This window comes from Agelaius phoeniceus, chromosome 30, assembly GCF_051311805.1.
Source record: "Agelaius phoeniceus isolate bAgePho1 chromosome 30, bAgePho1.hap1, whole genome shotgun sequence".
Classification (NCBI taxonomy): domain Eukaryota; kingdom Metazoa; phylum Chordata; class Aves; order Passeriformes; family Icteridae; genus Agelaius; species Agelaius phoeniceus.
The window spans coordinates 4,855,667-4,875,077 of record NC_135294.1 but is presented as its reverse complement, the minus strand read 5'-3'; the positions used below and the strand labels follow the sequence as shown (position 1 = coordinate 4,875,077).

At 50.1% G+C, this 19,411-nt stretch overlaps 1 protein-coding gene across 1 annotated transcript; it reads right to left on the bottom strand.

The window, feature by feature from the left end:
- Nucleotides 1–573: 573 nt before the first annotated feature.
- Nucleotides 574–1,552, bottom strand: TCIM (transcriptional and immune response regulator). Its single transcript, XM_054650552.2, has one exon. It carries the CDS (start codon nt 1,378–1,380, stop codon nt 1,060–1,062), a length of 321 nt encoding a protein of 106 aa, XP_054506527.1. The 5' UTR covers nt 1,381–1,552; the 3' UTR covers nt 574–1,059.
- Between the last annotated feature and the right edge of the window lie 17,859 nt (nt 1,553–19,411).

The following is a 19,411-nucleotide window of genomic DNA, read 5'->3' as shown; positions in this document are numbered from 1 at the left end:
AGCTGGGAGGTCTCCAGAGCCCCCCACCACCACAGCACCGGGGCTCAGAGGCAGAGTGAATCTGTGAGCACCAAGTCCATCAGGAGGTCCTGGGTGTGGGGGCTTCCCCCAGCTCTGTCCCATGGCTGCCCAGAGGAGCTCGACTGCCCCAGCTGGGAGCTGCTGTGTCTCTCTGCGAGCCTCTGGCCACCAGGCTGCTGTCCACATGATGTGCTGTGGGCACTGGTCCTGCTGGCCACAGAGGAGCTGCTGGTCACACCATTGTGCCATGGGCACTGATCAGGCTGCTGTCCACACTGATGTGCTGTGGGCACTGGTCCTGCTGGTCACACCAATGTGCCATGGGCACTGATCAGGCTGCTGTCCACACTGATGTGCTGTGGGCATCGATGCTGCTGGGCACACCAGTGTGCCATGGGCACTGGTCCTGCTGGCCACACCAGTGCTGCTGTGGGCACTGATGTGCCATGGGCACTGGTCCTGCTGCCCACACCGATGTGCTGTGGGCATTGATGCTGCTGGCCACCCCAGTCCTGCTGGTCACACCAGTGCTGCCATGGGCACTGATCCTGCTGGTCACACCAGTGCTGCTGGCCACAGCAATGTGCCATGGGCACTGATCAGGCTGCTGCCCACACCGATGTGCTGTGGGCATTGATCCTGCTGGCCATACCAGTGCTGCTGTCCACGTCAGTGCTGCCGTGGGCACTGATGCTGCTGGTCACACCAGTCCTGCTGTGGGCACTGATGCTGCTGGTCACACCAGTCCTGCTGTGGGCACCGATGCTGCTGCTGGCCACACCAATGTGCCATGGGCACCGATCCTGCTGGTCACACCAGTCCTGCTGTGGGCACCGATGCTGCTGCTGGCCACACCAACGTGCCGTGGGCACCGATGCTGCTGCCCGCAGCGCTGCCGCTGTTGGCTCATGGTTTGCAGTGGGGCTGGAGCCCCCTGCATGGACTCTCAGGTCCCCAGGCCCACGGGGCAGCCGAGCATGCTGAGCGTGCTGGGAGCTCTCAAACAGTCCCGTCACAAAACGCTCTCCCTCCGCCAGCTCAGTGAACTTTGATGGAGTATTTCCGAAACGTCAGGAACTGCAGCAGTTTGTCTTTTCTCCTCTGCTTTAGTGCCATCAGCGCTCGCGTTTTTTCCTCCATGTCCTGGTCGGTGGCGAGGATTATCTTGGCTCTCTCCTCCGCCTTCTTGTCGCCGGAGTTTTTGAAGAGTTTCTGCAGGGACGCCTCGTTGATGCTCTCGAAGATGTTGGCCGCGGCTTTCTTGCGCAGCGCGGTGTCGAAGCGGTACCCATGGACCGAGGGGCTCACCCGCAGGGATGTGGACATGGCTGCGGTGCTGGAGCTCGTCTTTGCTTTCATCGAAGCTCTGCCGGCTCTGCCCCGCTGCTGGGCTGCCTCCAGGAGTGGTATTTAAAGGCAGGCTGGAGGAAAAAGCCGGAGGGCTCCGGTTACAGCGGTGAGATCACGATGATGTCAACAACCAACAGTCGCAGGCAAAGTTTAACATTTAAGTTGCCAACTTTCCTGGCGTGCGGACGAGATGAAAAGTCCTCTCTGCTTCTGGAACTCTTCTTCTGGAAATGTTGGGGTTTTTTGACCCACTACAGAGCAGGCTTCAACCATGGGACTGAGCCAGCACAGCCCAAACTGCACTGCTGTCCTTGCTGCATGTGAACAGCACTGTGTGCACAATATATCAAACCATAAATGAGTAAATCTCCAGGTGAGACCTGCTGCAATGTTAGCAACAGGCTGGAGCCTGTGCAAACAGCCAAGAACTTGGCTCTGTCTCCACTGCCAGCACTGCAAACCTGCTCCTGTCTGGACATGGGTTCCTTTCTGCTTCCCAGCAGGTGCAGCTCATCTTTAGTGCACACAGAGCTGCAGTTTCTGACTGACAAGTGTTGTCCCAGAGGCAGGTGATCCATGAAATCCCCTGAGATGACTTCCCTGGGCGTTACACCATGGCAATGGTCTCAGGGAGAGCAAGAAAACTCAGTTTGCTGCCCTGCTCCTGCCTCCAGTGTCCTTTTGCTTAAATTTCGTGCTCATTAGTGCTGGAAAGAAAACTCACCTCTGCTCCACAGGGCTTTCCATACCACCCTTGGTCAATGACAAGCCCTTGGGCTGGGAGGACTCTCTCTTAGTCATGCAGGTCAGTTTTGGCTCCTGTGAGGAGCAGGGAGCTGCACTCAATGTCCCTTTGGGTCCCTTCTCACTCGAGGGGCACTGTGAGCAGGGCACAGCAAGGGGCTGCCTCTGCCCACCAGTGCTCCTGCTGGCCTCACACACCTGGACTGCACTGAGCACAATCCAACCTGGCCCAGAATAGCTGTGGGTTCAAGAGTCACTTAAGGCCAGGAGCCAGAGATAAGTGTATTTTGGTTAATGTTTTAAAGCGGCCGGATGCTGCAGAGGCTCTGTTTAGGAAAGTAGAAATTTGTTTAGTGTTGCTGCTGACCCTGTTACTCATCCTGGCTGAAAGGCTCCAGGAGCAGCCTCTGTCCCCATCCCGCTCAGACCAGGGGTTTCCCTTTTTTACCAGAGGGCTGCGGAAATCACCTCTGACCACACTGAAGAACAGATCCAAGGAAACGTCACCCAGATGCTTTTTATTCCACATTCCCTTTAAAACTTCAGCTCCTTCGAACAGAGGGAGGGGACATGTCTGAGCCACACTCAGGGGATATGTCTGGGCCTCTCTAGCACTCAGCAGGAGCAGCGAAGAGCTGAGCACACCTGAAGCCTTGGTGTGGATGTTTGTGCTGGCTCAGAATGGAGAAGGGGATTACCTGTGACTTGTTGGTCACCAGGTGAACTGTGAGCAGGGCAGGCTGCTCCTGAGCCCCAGAATGATTGGCAAGCCCAGCTCCAGCCAGGCTCAGATCAGCTTCCAGCTGGCCAGGACTTGCCAGGCTTCTTTCCTTAGGAGAGGGGGTGGCCTCATTTCAGTGTCTGGCCACTTTTCTACCTGGGACTTGGGACTTGGTGCTGCTGGGCACATCCTGAAGCAGCCCTGACCCCTGCAGTGCCCATATCCTGCCAGGACATGGGTTTCCTCAGTGCTGCCAGGACTTTGCCCTGGCATGAGCTCTCTCTGCACGTGCCATCGCTTCCTGCGGTCCTGTCATTGTGTGAGTTGCTTTTTACAAGTTTTTCACAAGTCCTTTTGTATGTGCTGGATGTTCTGTGCTTCAGTGTGTAAACAACAGCTTTGCAAGTCCCGGGGATTCTTCTCCCACCCAGGCAGACGTGCAGCCTCTCACCTTTCCACGGCCCTGCCAAATTGGTGAGACCAATTCGTCAGCTGCTTGTTCAACATTTGCAGGGCTGATAAATCCACCCTGAAAATAGAACAGTTTTGGTGTGGCTGCCTGGAAAAGATCTCATGGTTTGTAGACTGTGCTAACATGAAATGTGATGGGGGAGCAGAAGGAAGCGGGGCCAGATGTGCTGCCCAACCCTTCCTGCTCAGAGCTGCACTGGGGGGTAAATCTGCCCAAAACACGTGCCTGGATGAAATGCTCAAAGTGCTTTGCTTCACAGGACAGATAACAGTGTCAGGGTGCTTGGGGCAAAATTCAGTGCCAGAGATCAGCCAAGATCTTGTGGGCTGAAGAAAACAAACCCTTTTTTTTTTGTCCCCTGGTCAAAAACCAAGAGCTGAGGCAGGTTCACGTGTGCCTTGTTTTCACCACTCCCACTGCACATGGAATCACTCTGCAGGTATTTGCAGAGATGTGGCTGACAGCATAAATTAGCAATATCTGGGGAAGATACAAGCTCAGAAAAGTATCTGCCATGGAAACCGAGACTAAAGCTGATGCTTTAGGAGTAAGACATCAAAAAGCTGCCAAGATCAAGCACGCGTTCCTTGTGAGCTCATCTCACACAGAGCAGTAACAAATGTCTTTGCCCCTTCAAGCTTCTCTGCCCACTTTGTATAAATTTAGTTGTGCTTGGCTCTGACAGAGCGATGAAGCATGCCTCGTCTGTTTTTTTCCAGTAATTCTTGTTTATATGGGTGTTTTAATACTGCTTTCCCAGTAATGCCTAGGAGGAATTATTCATGTGTTGGATTGGAGAGCAACTTGAGAGAAGATGTGATTTCTATCATCGTTCTCCGTCTATTCTTGTGTAATTGCTTTGTGAGACGCAAACGCTCCATTTCACCCGTTAATGGGAGGATTAATTCCCATCCCCACCGTCTGCAGAGAGGCGCAGCCACATCTCTAATTGTGCTCTGCTTCTCCTCCCGGCGTGACGGGCTCGGGGTGCTGGGGATGGGGGCGGTTTTGCTGCCAGGAAAGCCCCGGGACTGGGCAGGGATCTGGCAGCCCCAGGGCAGGAGCTGGAGGGAGCTGGAGCAGCCACAAACTCCTGCGAAGAACTGGCTTTGCCTTCATGTAACCTCCAAAAGCGCTCCAAAGAAGGTAATCCGGGATGCCTGGCAGCTCCCTGGGACATGTTTTGCATAGCTTTCCCTCCCCTGGCTGCTGCCAAAGCCTGCACGGTCTGGAGCACCCATTTGGGGTCAGAGGATGCAGCAGCCCCCATGGAGCACCAGCGCTGCCCAGCCCTTCCCAGCCATGGGGCATTGAGAAACTGAGACTCAGAATATCCTGTGAGATGGAGCAGATAGATATGGGTGATTAGATATAGATAGATACAGATATAGATACAGATATATAGAAATATAGAAATATAGATATATAGGTATATAGATATATAGATATGTAGAGATATAGAGATATAGAGATATATAGATATGTAGAGATATAGAGATATAGAGATAGATAAAGAAGATATATAGATATAAATATAGATATATAGATATAGATAAAGAAGATAGATATAGATATAAATATAGATATAGATAGATATAGATACAGATATATAGAAATATAGATATATAGATATATAGAGATATATAGAGATATAGAGATATAGATATAGATATAGATATAGATAAAGAAGATATATAGATATAAATATAGATATATAGATATAGATTAAAAGATAGATATAGATATAGATATAGATAGATAGATAGATAGATATAGATATAGATGGATAGATAGATAGATAGATAGATAGATAGATAGATAGATAGATAGATGTAGATATTTGCTTTGTCTTCAGGCCACTCAGTGAAAACCTAAGAATGGGAAATGTCCAGGAGCCTCCAGCCATCTCTGCTCTTCCCATCCCTTCCCTGGCTCGGAGCTCTGGCTCCTCAGCTGGGGAAGCCCAGCCTTTCTCAGGAGCCAGAAATGCCACTGGCTGCTGGGAAGGGTTTCCAAGATGGGAAGGTTTCCGAGATGCAGGGCTCTGCAGACAGCTGTGGGATGGCTCTAAGGTCAAGGAGGAGCTGGTTCATTGTGCTGCTCTTGGAATCCAAATTCCTGGGAGGTTGTCAGACATCCAGGTCATGCGAATGGCAGTGCCTGCCCTGGCTCCAACCTGCCCACAGCCTCTCTGCTCTGGGACTTGTGTGCCTCTGGGACTCCACCTGAGATTTCTGTTTGTTTGGCCATTGCTTGGGTTTTTCTGTGGTTGCTCTTTCTTTAATAGAACATCTGGGAACACTTGTGCAAATCTCACGGCAGGACACGGTAGCCTTTGCTCAGAAACCCCAAGAGTTTAACTTGGCCATCTGTGCTCCTTGTGACTCCTCCTGTGGTCCCCATTTCCGAGATACGGGACAGGGCAGGTACTTGTCCCCAGTTCAGAGGTACAGGAAGAAGGGGATGTTTGTCTCCAGGTCAGAGGTTCAGGATAAGGAGAGTCTTTTAAGGGCACTTCTGTTGCAGTTCAGTTGCTGGGAAGCACAGATAATGTCTCACAATCCTCACACAGCTCCCTGGCCTGAAAACAGGAAAAACATCCTGGTTTTCAGACAACAGAAGGCACGATGGCACGATTAAGCCAGTTAAATTCCATCAGAAAATATTTTAATAGGGGAAAAAATAAGGAGAATTTTTTCTAAGTGAGGGGAATGCAGCCCCAGAAGTGTGCAGAGCAGCCCTGGCCTGCTCTGGCCCAGGGAATGGCTGGAGCTGGCTGAGCCAAGCATTGCTCTGTGCAGGGAGACCATATAAGAGTAAAGCCTGTGGTGTTACTGATAATGAATGTCTCCTGATTTCTCATAAATTCTCTGCTAAATGTACGATCACCAAGTTAATAATGCAGCGCAGGGCATGACGGATAGCCAGTTACAGTAAGTAAATCATGTCTGGTAAGAAACAGAAGAGAAACAGAAACTTCTGGCACTTTTACCAGGCAGGACCCCTTGAGAGAAGCCCTGAATGCAGCAAAGCAGAGCTGAGGACACATCTGGTGTGGCTGCTGTGGGACTGCAGGGTCTGGAAATGCAAGGCCTTGCTGTGTAAGAAAGCCACAGCTGATTCTCTTGGTGCTTGAGACTTCTGAAATCCATCTTGCAAAGAGAAACTCTGGCTGTGGTGCTCCCCACATGTCAGGGGAGATCATTCCTGAAACACAGTGCTGGTTGCTATCCAGGGCATTGCCACACAAAGAACAGCCTTGTCTGTGGGGATGCAGGTGAGCAACACCCGGGGGTGTGCAGCAGGGTGGGAATTTAAGGGGGAAAACTCCATCATGTGCCAGCAGGACCAACCCCCTGGGATGGCACCAGCACCATGGGATGGCACCAGCACCATGGGATGGCACCAGCACCCTGGGATGGCACCAGCATCATGGGATGGCACCAACCCCCTGGCATGGCACCAGCACCATGGCATGGCACCAGTGCCCTGGGATGGCACCAGCACCATGGGATGGCACCAACCCTGTGGGATGGCACCAACCCCCTGGGATGGCACCAACCCCGTGGGATGGCACCAACACCATGGGATGGCACCAGCACCATGGGATGGCACCAACCTCATGGGATGGCACCAACCTCATGGGATGGCACCAGCCCTTCATGTCCTGCTATTCCCCTGGGAGCCAAGGAAAGTGTTTGAATATCTCTGATATTCTATGCCTGAATACGCTGATGACTTCAGCATCTTCCTGCCGGGTCAGGAATGAAAGTTTGGACTTTGGAGCACGAACAACCTTTTCTTTCTCTGCCCAGTTTCCTGTTTGATCTTCCTGCAGGTCCCAAGGAGCCGTGGCTGGAGAGGGGCGCAGGCAGAGCCGTCTCCAGCTGTCAGACAGTTCATTGTGTGCTGCCTCGGGGACGGGCCCACGGAAATCCTGCCGTGGGGCAGGGCTGGGGGCTGGCCCGGGCCATTGTCACAGCGCCCCGCACACGCTCGGCGCCGCCGTGCCCGCTCCTGGGGCTGGAATCTCTGCCCAGCCCTTCCTCTGCTGCAGGAGAGGTGGCAGACAGGATGTGCCTTGGTGCCTTTGTGCTGCTCTGTTGTGTTGCAGTAAATAGTTTTTACACTGCTCCTCCTTCTGGGGGTCTGCAGTGCTCCCCAAAGCCCCCGTGGCTATTGTAAATCAAAGGTGACTCCGACGAAGGGGAGGGAATGATGCATCTGACTCCATGGATATCAGAAGGCTAATTAATGACTTTATTATACTATACCAAGTACATTTCATCTAAACTGAATCTGCCCTGCACTCACTCTTGCTCACAGCTGCTCACACTGCACTCATCTCTGATTCTCTGGTGACTGTCCCATGACAGCCCCACACACACACACACACCTGGCCCTGACAGGCCAAGGGAACAAAACATCCTCACTTTGGGTAACCAATCTCCATATTGCATTCTACTTTGGCACAGCAAGCAAGATCAGAATTGTGTTTTCCTCCTTCTCTGCTTGTCTCACAGCTTCTCTCTGTGCAGAGGGCCTGTGAACACCACACGTGGCTGCCCCCAGAGCTGGATGGAGGGAGCGGGGTGGGTACCAAGGGTGGGGCAGGATGGTGGCATTGGGGCAGCCTGGGGGTGTGTTAAGGGTGAGAGACAACTGCTCTCTTTGAGAATTTAAAAAGGTTTATTTAAGGTTTATTATTCCAACAGGGTTTGCCCCACACAGCTCAGGGGAAGGAGCCGTGCTGCCCTTCAGGATCCCCCTCCTCACCTGGGGCACCCTGGGGTGAACAGCTCGGGGCTGAGGGGTGCTGAGAAAAACAACTGCTCACTCTGAAAGTTTAAAAAGGTTTATTAAACCTTAACAAAAATATAACATAAGGAAAAAGTTGCAGTGCTGGGAAATGCCCCTCATGCATACCACGACTTCAAGATGGATGCTCAGTCTTTTATACCCCTGGGGCTGCATCAGCAGCCCTGGCCCTTCCCAAAGTCTGTCACTCAGCTCTTCTCTGCCATTTATCACTGGAAACTGCTTTGGAACTGCATTGGAGCTCAGGTGTTGCCTGCTGCACCCCCTGAGCACCCCCAAGCTTTTCCATTCCCAGCTGCCCCAGGTAAGGGACACATGTGCAGCCTTCTTTTTGTCACCATCACATTTTCTGGAAAAATCCCTTTGCCAGGATTTCTCTCCTGAGAAGCTGAGAAGCCTCAGAGAGAAATGAAATCAATAATGATCTGATCTGCTTCTCCTGTGTTTTACTGCTTTGGAATGTGGTTTGGACATTGTTTAAGAACAGGTGATTGTTTCATTGGTTTCATGTGAATTGTTTTAACTTAATGACCAATCACCATCAGCTGTGTCAGGGCTCTGGAGAGAGTCACCAGTTTTTCATTATTATCTTTTAGCCTTCTGCCTGTATCCTTTCTCTATTCTTTAGTATAGTTTAGTACAGCATTCTTTAATATAATATAGATCATAAAATAATAAATCAGCCTCCTGAGAACATGGAGTCAGATTCTCATTTCCCCCTCTGGGGAACCCCCAAAATCCCACACTTTGTACCTGTCCTGGACACCCCAGGCTGTCTGATGGTCACAGTACAGGGGGGAAAGGGAACTATGGGGAGAACAGGGACACCTAAACCACAACAACATAACTGTACATCACTAAAATTTTTCTTGATATTCACACAATAGTTACCATTTAATTGTGAGAGCCAATCATCTCATTATCCATCTGTAACATTAAGGGTGGTCTGGGCTCCCCAGGGAGGGTTGTGGCCGTGCAGAGGAGATGATCCTGGGCTAGGCAGGGGGCACCAAAGGCTCAGGACCATGGCTCTGTCTGGGGCCAGGCACAGGGGAAAGCCTGGCTGACCTCTGTGCAATGTCTGAAACCCTGCAAGCAGCCCAGGCTGGGAAACACTGGCTTCGTGCTGAAAGAGCCAAACCCAAGGTGAGAGGCACAGCCTTGTTGAGAAGTATTCAGTTTTCAGTTGCTTAATTCTGTGTCAAAGCAAAGGGGAATGGGGCAGAGGGAGCTCCTGACCTGGCTGTGTTCTGGAGAGAAATGGCTGAGGTTTGTGTAGCTGAATAACTCTGGGAGAAGAATACCAGGAAGGGAAGGGAAGGAGGGGAAGAGCAAAGCTGCATCTGTGGAGATTTATCAGGGAGTCAGGGCTGTGCTGATCGTCTGGGAGATGAGCTTGGCACTGCAGAGTCATCAGCCTTATAGCTCATTTCTCCACTAACAAAAGAGTTTCTGGGAGAGAACAGATGGTGTTTGGCTCCTACCACCATCTCTGGTGGCCCAGCAACTTTGCTTTGAAGCTGCTAGAAAAGCAATTTCTGTGATCCCCTTCCCATCCCTGTGGCAGTGCCTGAGCCACAGGGGCTGCTGGCTGCATTGGGGTATTTCTGGGGCATTTTTTGCATGATCCTCCCCAGGTTCAGCTGCTGCAGGAGGATGGGAGCTGCTCCAGGGCTCTCATTCAGGTTTGTGCTGGGGCTCTGGCTGCCCCCAAGGCCACTGCAGCTGTTAGGGCAGGTAAGTGAACTTTTGCCAGCGTTGTTTTCCCCAGAAAGCTGCCTCAGCTGCACACGTCAGCCGTGCTCAAAGAGCAGCTCAGGGCTGTAAAACCTATCAGTGGGACAGACAAGGCTGGCAGCTCCAGGCACCAGAGCAGAGCCGCCTGCCACAGGTCTGAGCTGGGCAGAACTGGAGCAGGGAGGCTCCCAGGAGCCCTGAATCACCTCGGGGGTGAAATAAACAGGGCAGGAGACGTTCGCTCCTCTTGATGACTTCAGTAAAAGTGATGAGCTCAAGGTTGGGAAGCTCAAGGCATCCGCGGTTTTGCTGTCGCAGTGACTCGGAGGAGGTGGAATGTGCAGCTTTGTCCACTAAAGGGCAGAGCTGGGGGTTCTGTCCCCACCAAAGCAATAGGTGTAGTCCTGTGCTACAGCTCTGGAGTTTTCTAGGGATGTTGTCTTGGTTCCAGCTGAGGTCATGGTCAGGGCGAGGGGCAGCACAGGTTTTCAGCATCTCTGCAGGCTCAGTACTTTGTTCCTCACGTACAGACATCACTCTGATCTCTTAATTCTGTATTGGCTCGTTGTTTTGGGGGTCTTTTCAGTAAGTTTGGTGGGGTGGCTTCCCATGGCATGCTGGTGCCGAGGTTATTTTGCATTCTCTCTGATGCCCCCCCATGTCCCCTCCTCTCACCGTCTGGGTAGCAGGAGCATCAGCTTAGCCCCAGGCAGGGCCTTACCGATACAAAAGGAGCAATTAACGAGAACGGCCGGTGATTACAAGAACAAACAGGCAGAACTTCACCTTGGCAGCCACTGGTTTGGCTGGTTCTGCAACCCTTTTTTTTCCCAAAAAAATTGGCAGATTTTTTAACTTCTAACACGGGGCAGCTCGGGACAGCTCAGAGAGCTTCCCCTGGTGTCCCGGCTCCAGCAGAGCCCCCAGCCCCAGCGCTGCCAGCAGCAGCCCCTGCCCCCAGAGGGGTTTAACTCTCCCAGCAATGTTCTGGATGTTTCCCCACAGCCCCAGCCCCAGCCTCAGTGAGTGATGCCTTGTTTGCACGGGAGCCTTGTCTTTATTCTCCAGATCTGCCCTTGACTCGCTGTCAGGTGTCAGCGAGCGGGGGCTTCAGGCTGTCTGCTGGGTTATTTATGCAGCAGTTCAGATGAAAAAGAACCCGTTTAGAGCTGCCTGTAGATTTCAGTTCTGGGAGGGAGGGGAGGGAAGGGGAGAGGGGTGATGCTGTGTGTACAGCAAGCAGTGTAGTCCCTCTAGCAGGGTCTGGCTGAGCAGAAAAGTGCTGATGGTGAGCCTGGGATCTGAGCCCTCAGTGGTTCAGGGTCGAACCAGAAGCCCAGCCAGCAGTTTGTGCTCTGGAGTTGTTGGCATCTGCCTGGGAGAAGCAAATCCCGTTTGACTGAGTGTCTGCCTTGTGGAGAGAATCCGCCCATCCCGAGGGTCTGTGTGAGACCGAGGGAGGTTGGAGGGTCAGGGGACACATGGGGAGCCCTCACCGCTCTGATGGGAACAAAAAAACCTAAACTAAAAGCTGTGGTCTGTCAGTAAACAGTGCTGAGTGTGACGTCGGGTGGCTGAGGCCATGAGCTCATGTCCAGCACCCTCTGTGCACAGAGCTGAGTCAGTTCCGGCCGCTGTGGAAGGAGCATTTTCCAAAGCTGTTTAGGGAAACCTTACAGAGAAAGTAAACAGATATCTGACCCCAACCCCTGCCCTTCTGCTGAGCTCTGTGATCAGCTGGGGAAGGGGATGCTGGTGCAGCAAAGGGGATCCTCACCCCAAGCTGCTCCTGGTGCTGAGTTTGGCAGGCATGCGGTGAACACCAAGCTGCTGGTTTGGCAGATTAATTGGAGAAGAGAAAGGAATAATAGCTTGGCCGAGTGCCCCTGGGCTGGTGGGACGGTGTCCTGACTTCTGGGACAGTGTCCTGCCTCTCAGGGGTGCTGTCCTGATGTGCCCCATCTGCTCTGAGCTGTCCCATGTTCCCCTCAGGCAAATTCTTTCCTCGGGGACTTCTCCCCCCACCCACCCCTGGGGCTGTGGGGCTCCTCTCTGTTGAGGAAGTATCTTTGATCAGTAGAAATGAAACCAGGAAAATATTTTCCATTTGTGTCAGGATAAAAATGGCTCAAGCCAGGCGTGATTGATAGCTGAGACAAAATGGGAGCAGCCCCTGTGCCGTTTCGGAAGGCTTCCCACTGTCCTTGCTTACAGTAAACACTGAATAAATTTAGCTGCAGAGCCCAGCATGACACAGCCTCTGACTGCAATAATAGCAGCTCCTTCTCTCTTTTCCTTTTTTTTTTCTCTTTTCTAAGAAATGAGGTTGAGTAGAGCTCCTGGGAAGCCGGGTGGTGATTGCCTCACAGGTTCACTGGACACCAGCATCTGTGTTTGCCCTTGTTTACTCTGAGATAAACTCAGCAGAGAGTGGAGAAAGATGGGGGTAGAAATCAGCCATCCTGGCACAGACCAGGAGCACAGGGAGAGGTGCCCTTGTTTACCAGGGCTGGCACTGTGGGCTGTGCTGAGTAACTTGGCAAACAGGTCCTGGCACATCCTCTGAGTGGCACCAGTGACGTGCCACCATGCACCCCTGGCCAAACCCTGACTGGGCACCCTGGGCAGCAGAGAAGTGTTGACTCTCTCATCAGGACCTGCCTGTGTCTTATTCCCACCCTTTGCCCCGCGTTATTTTTATTCTAGTGCCAATGTTTGGGTTTCTTTATTTACCAACAGCTGGAATAGTGCAATGTTTTACAAACAGACACCAAGAATTTTAGGGAAATAAAACCCCTTTCCAAAGGTCCCTCTGGGCATCCTTTATCTGATAATGAAGATTTTACCATCTCCCAGCCCTGTGCCATCCAGCAGTGGTGGCGTCTCAATCTGTTCCCCAATCCTTCTCCATATTAGGTGTAATTTAGCAGCTCCTCTCTCCTCCCCCTTGCTGTAATTTGCACTTTTTGGCTTGAGTCATGGCCTGTGATCATACAGTAGCTCTGCAGAGGTGAGCCCTTCCCCAGGTGCAGATAAGCCCCTGCTTGTGCCAAGGGAACACAGTGCTCCAGGCACAGCCTGAGCTCTGTGCAAGTGGCAGCACAGGAAGAAGGTGAAGGCAGTTGTTTCCTGTGCTCTCAGATCCCTCCCAATGGGAAATCACAAGGCAAATTTGGTTTTTATTAATAAATTCCTTAGAGACCTGTGGTCAAGGCGTGCAGGAACAGAGCCTGGCCAGGTGAGAAGGAATTGTCCCCTCAACAGAGCCCTGGGATGGTCCCTGGTCACAGAGCAGGGACATTTGGGCCACAGGTGTGACAGCACTGGGGATTGCTGCCTTTCCAAGGTACTGCAGGTGGTTCTGCAGCAGGGGAAGGTTTGGGATGTGTAGGAGTGTCAGGGGTAGGATGGTGGGGATGGATGGAGAGCAGAGATCTCTGCAGCCAGGTGGGGAATTTGGGGTTTATTGCAAAGGGCCAAGGGCAGGGCCCTGCTGGGAGCTGCCAGGCACAGCTCAGAGCAGGCCTGAGAGAAGAGAGGGGGAGAGAGGATGAGAGGGGGAGAGAGTAAAAGGGGTAAGAGAGTGAGGTTCCCGTTCCAATACCATAAATCTTCTTCTGTGTTGAATATTCTAATTCTCACCAACCAATCCAGTACAAGATACAAATCCTACAGCATTTACACACAGCCTATAAGAATCACTACATCACCATCCTGTGTTACATTTTAAACCCTACAAACTCCTCTTTGGGCCCCTTCTGCCAAGCTGGCAGGGTCTGCTCTGACCCTTGGAGCTGTCTGCAAGCAGAGGGTGTTGTTCCATCAAAAGGGGATCACCTTCAGCAGCCACACCATTGTTTTCCAGTTGTTCAGTAACTGAGGGATCTCAAAGCTTGCTTTCATTTCCATCTCACTTATAGTTTCCATATTCTCAGAATCTTTTGCCAGACAATCATGTTTATAAGGCTTTCCTGTTTCATCTTCCCCAACAGGGATACAGCATTTGGAGCCCAGCAGCCCCTGGGTGCTCCCAGGAATGCAGCAGCTCCAAATCTCTGCTCCAGCAGCACAAGTGAGGCAGGAGCTGAGGGAGCTGCTCTGAGATAAACTCAGCAGAGAGTGGAGAAAGGTGGGGATAGAAATGAGCAGTCCTGGCACAGACCAAGAGCACAGGGAGAGGAATGGCAGCCGTGGCTCAGGCTGGAATTGGCCATGGCTCCAGTGGGACCCTCAGGATGTAACAGCAGCCTGGGGACCCTGAGATGGGGCTGCAAACTCCCAGACACTTTAGGGAGGTTGATCATGAACGAGTTTATGGCTTATGAGGGCTTTGTAAGGGAGCCAGGACCCAGATAATGGGGGATTTTAATTACTTGGATATTGATGGATATAATAAGTGTGCAGCAAACCACAAAGGGAAACCTATGGCTGGAGGGGAGAGTGAGATTGATCTATGCACAGCATGCTAAATCACTTAAATCATTCAGAGCCTCTTCTGGCCCCAGCTCCAGGAGCAGAGCCAAGTATGATAAATAAGGCCGCAATTGGGAAGTGTCTGAAATCCAAATGTTTGTGTTCCTGTTCGATTTCAAATATTCATGGGACAAAAGCAGCAAAGCACTAGGCTGGAGCTGCCTGGGGGCTGTGGGAATCCCTGTGGAGGGGGCTGGCCCAGCAGCAGGAAAGGTGCTCAGGAACTTTTGCACAGATTTGTCTCAGCGGTGACCTGGGTGAGACCTGGGCATGGCAAGGAGGGACCCGGAGGCCAAAGCGATTGGGGAGGATGGAAAGTGTGAGCCAGCAGTGTGGGTGGGATGGCATGTGGAGCACAGGGAGCCTGCAGGCAGGGCTGGCCACCTCCTGTGGGGTGGTGCCAGGGCTGGTGAGGCTCTCTGGGGTTTGGTGTGTTGCTATAGGACACGAAACAACACGAGCCCATACGCGGCTGCTCTCAAGGTGAAGAAAAAGGGAAGTTTATTTTCTGACTCCAACATTTATAGCTTTCCAAAAGTGACAGTGGGTTGGAGGGTGACAGTGCCACCTCTCCAATGACACTGGGCAAACCAGCAGTCCATCAAATTTCTCTTCTTCTATAAAAGAATGCAAAACAGTGAGTTACTTACAGAAACTGTGTGAGAAAGTTTGTTAAAGAATGTAAACATCAGAAGGCTTAGAAAATCTTAAAAAATCAGGGTGACATTGGTGCATGGAAGGTGTGCCCAGGTGAGGTCTCCTCCTGCCACCCTGGGCATGCACCAGGCTCCATCACACAGGCCTGACCACCAGAGACCATGGGGGAAATCTCTGCTTGACAAAAGCAAGGAGTCAGGAGGCAAAACTCCAGTTTGTGGCTGGAAGAGCTGTTGGGCTGCTCTGAGTGGCAGCTGCTCGATGGAAACTTGTGCCCCAGTGCTGCAGGGACAGGGCTGGCTCCAGAGATAAGGGAGATTTCGGTGTGGGTGGCACTGCTTTGGGTCTGGAGCTGCTGCTCTGCATGTGGACAAGGGCTGTGGCATCTCTCCTGCTTTTCCATCCACTCCCTGGCAGGCGTCAGCCCCAGCTGACCCAGCAGATACTGCTGGGCTCGGGGAGTTGGTGCAAACTCCCTGAGAAGTGGAAAATACAGGGCCACTGCCTCGAGGCCTGCACAGAAAGTGGTGTTTTTTGAAGAGGTTCTTGGCAATCAAGGATCCAAAAACCTTTCAAAACTGGGTTTAATCTCAGAAGGCAGTGAGAAGCTTTGGGTGTGGATCTGTGACCCCTACAGACCCTGCACCTCTGGGAGCCGAGATCTGGGGGGCAGCACCTCTGAGAGAGGGAGGGGAGCAGCTCTTTTGCTGAAATACCATTAATTCTATTGCTGAGCTGCAGAAATGGCCTTAACCCTGCCTGTTCCAGGTTGTCCCAGCTGGGGTCTGACAGAGAGCAGCAGAGCCTGGACATTGCTGCTCAGGGTGACTCACCCCACACATTCTGGGCTGTGCAGTGCTGCCAAAACAAACCCTTGAGGACAGAGCAGGGCCTCAGGTGGGCAGCCTGTTCCCTCTGGTGGGGTGCAGCATGGATGCCAAGCACATGGTTGTCCTCGAACACCTCGTGCCATTTTTAGGCGCGGGCATAAATTATTGAAAGGCCACGTGCTTCCAGTCAGAATGCACCTGAGAGCTTAGATGTCTGTGTCTTGTGATCAGTGTTAGACAGCAGTGGTTTGAAAACACAGAGGGATCAAAGCTCTGCTGGAGCAGCTGTCCCAGCCTGCCAGGAGAGCACACAGGAGAGGTCTGTCCTCAGTTCTGGGTTCTTCCAGAGCGGCAGAATCCTCGCTGAACCCCATTCCAAAGGAGCTGCTGATTGTTTGTGGGCTGGCTGTGACAGAGCATTTGGTAAGCACAGAGCCTGTGCTGTGCAGTGTGCTGGCTGACTCTGTCTCTGCAGGTTTTTTTTGGCACCCTCCTTGTCCACCAAAAGAAGGGCAGTGTGCTCTCCAGAGCAGGGAAACTTGGCTCTCCAGAGCCCTCTGACATGATCACTGTGGGAATCCATAAAATCAGAGGGAAAGCTGCAAAAGGCCTCAGAGGCAGCAGAACTGTGATTGGAGCTGAGCAGCAGCCATGAGATTGGGCAGCAGAAAAATTATGTAAAATGTAGAAAAGCAAGGACAAATAGAACAATGGTCTGTGTATTAACACTTGTCTAGAATAACTCCCTAAGCTACAGAAAAGTTTATCTAGAGAGATATTAGGAAGTTCTAAGCTGAATAATGGAGCTCTGTGCATTGTGTTTGAAGGCTCACAAGCAGGGATTGTATTTGAAATAAGCAAGCATTGTTTAACCAAAGGTACCTGTGCTTATAGTGGTTGGATAGAACTACTGTCAATATAGAATATATACTATTCAGATATAAATACTGTCAATGTGCTTTTGCTTTGTGGGATTGGTCAAAACACTTTTAAAGTGAGTTGTAACATTGAGTTCTTGGTCTGCTGCCTGGGATGTGAGCTGGTGGCATCTCCCCATTGTCATCACCGTGGAATGAGGCTGATGCTGGAAAATAAAACAGCTCAAGACACGTTCCCAGCAGTCCTGTCCTGTTTGTGATTTGTACATAAACCCCAGCCAGTGCTAATCAGCCTCTCTGATTTCCCATCTCCCCTCTTCCCTTCTGAGGTGACAAATCCCTGCTCCTGGCCCTGGTGACACAGGGCAGCGTGTTTGGGGAAGGGAGTTGGCAGAAGGAAGAAAATGCCCTTGCTTGGGGTCCTGTGCCTCCCCTGGCACCAGCACTGCTGCTCCCAGCAGGGTTTGGGCATTTCCAGCCTGTGCAGAGCCCCCATCCCTGCAGGGCCAGCCTCCCTCCAGCCCTGGCTGTGTTTCTCATTTAGATGGAGTGATTTTTCCCCTGGTCCAAGTTTGCTGTTTTCCTGAAATGGTCTGAAATGTAATAGGCCAAGACAATCATTGGGATGAAATATTTCCTCCATGAAATATGCAGCAGCTATTCAGAAATGAAGATCAAGTGGAAGGAGCGCTGCCAGGCAGAGATTTAAAGGTGCTGACACGTTCCCGTGGGTTGTTTACTGAAGTCATCTCAGAAGCCCCAGTTTTAGGGCTGTATTCAAAAAAAAGAGCACAAAATACAATTTAGCAAGAGTTTAATAATTCAAGCTACAGCATTCTGAGCTTGTTCTTGCCCTTATGGGAACATCATCTCATTTCAAAGGACCTTGACTCTCCTGGTCGTGCAGAAGGGGCACTGCCAGGGCTATTTTTGCACCAAGACACTGACTGGGTGTGAATCCTCCTCTGGTGCTGGTGCCAGCAAAACCTGGGGAGGCAAAACAGAGCCATATGGCCCCATTTCCCTAAAGATGCAAATTCCAAGGAATCTGGGCGTGCTGACTTGCTAGAAAAGGGCAGCACAGGCACCTGGCATTATAAAAAAAGCTTTAGCAGGGCTCTTGGCACAGGCTCTGCCCACTCAGCCCAGCTGGGTGGTGCAAGGTGAGCCCATTCCTGCAGCCCTGGGCTGGGCAGGGACATTCTGGAGCAGCCACACCCAGCATGGGGGATGCTCCAGGGTCTCACTTCACCTGCAGAGGGGTCAGAGGAGCCTCTCTATGGGGCTGACACTGCCACCAGGCTGTGTGCTATCCTATCTATTCTATCTATTCTATTCTATTCTATTCTATTCTATTCTATTCTATTCTATTCTATTCTATTCTATTCTATGCTATGCTATGCTATTCTATTCTATTCTATTCTATGCTATGCTATTCTATTCTATTCTTTCTACTCCACTCTACTCTACTCTGCTTCTATTCTATTCTATTCTATTCTATTCTATTCTATTCTATTCTATTCTATGCTATGCTATTCTATTCTATTCTTTCTACTCCACTCTACTCTACTCTGCTTCTATTCTATTCTATTCTATTCTATGCTATTCTATGCTATTCTATTCTATTCTATTCTATGCTATTCTATTCTATTCTATGCTATGCTATTCTATTCTATTCTTTCTACTCCACTCTACTCTACTCTGCTTCTATTCTATTCTATTCTATGCTATTCTATTCTATTCTATTCTATTCTATTCTATTCTATTCTATTCTATTCTTTTCTATTCTATTCTATTCTTTCTACTCCACTCTACTCTACTCTGCTTCTATTCTGCTTCTATTCTATTCTATTCTATTCTATTCTATTCTATTCTATGCTATTCTATTCTATTCTATTCTATGCTATTCTATTCTATTCTATTCTATTCTATTCTTTCTACTCCACTCTACTCTACTCTACTCTGATTCTATTCTATTCTATTCTATTCTATTCTATTCTATTCTATTCTATGCTATTCTATTCTATTCTATTCTATTCTTTCTACTCCACTCTACTCTACTCTGCTTCTATTCTGCTTCTATTCTATTCTTATTCTATTCTATTCTATTCTATTCTATTCTATTCTATTCTATTCTATTCTATTCTATTCTTTCTACTCCACTCTACTCTGCTTCTATTCGGCTTCTATGCTATTCTATTCTATTCTATGCTATTCTATTCTATTCTATTCTATTCTATTCTATTCTATGCTATGCTATTCTATTCTATTCTTATTCTATTCTATTCTATTCTATTCTATGCTATTCTATTCTATTCTATTCTTTCTACTCCACTCTACTCTACTCTGCTTCTATTCTGCTTCTATTCTATTCTATGCTATTCTATTCTATTCTATTCTATTCTATTCTATTCTATTCTTTCTACTCCACTCTACTCTACTCTACTCTGCTTCTATTCTATTCTATTCTATTCTATTCTATTCTATGCTATTCTATTCTATTCTATTCTTATTCTATTCTATTCTATTCTATTCTATTCTATTCTATTCTATTCTATGCTATTCTATTCTATTCTTTCTACTCCACTCTACTCTACTCTGCTTCTATTCTGCTTCTATTCTATTCTATTCTATTCTATTCTATTCTATTCTATTCCATTCTATTCTATTCTATTCTATTCTATTCTGTTATTCTGTAAGGATCAGGGCT

Coding starts and splice junctions, on each gene's coding strand:
- TCIM (XM_054650552.2), bottom strand. CDS start 1,380: ATGAAAGCAAAGACGAGCTCCAGCACCGCAGCCATGTCCACATCCCTG.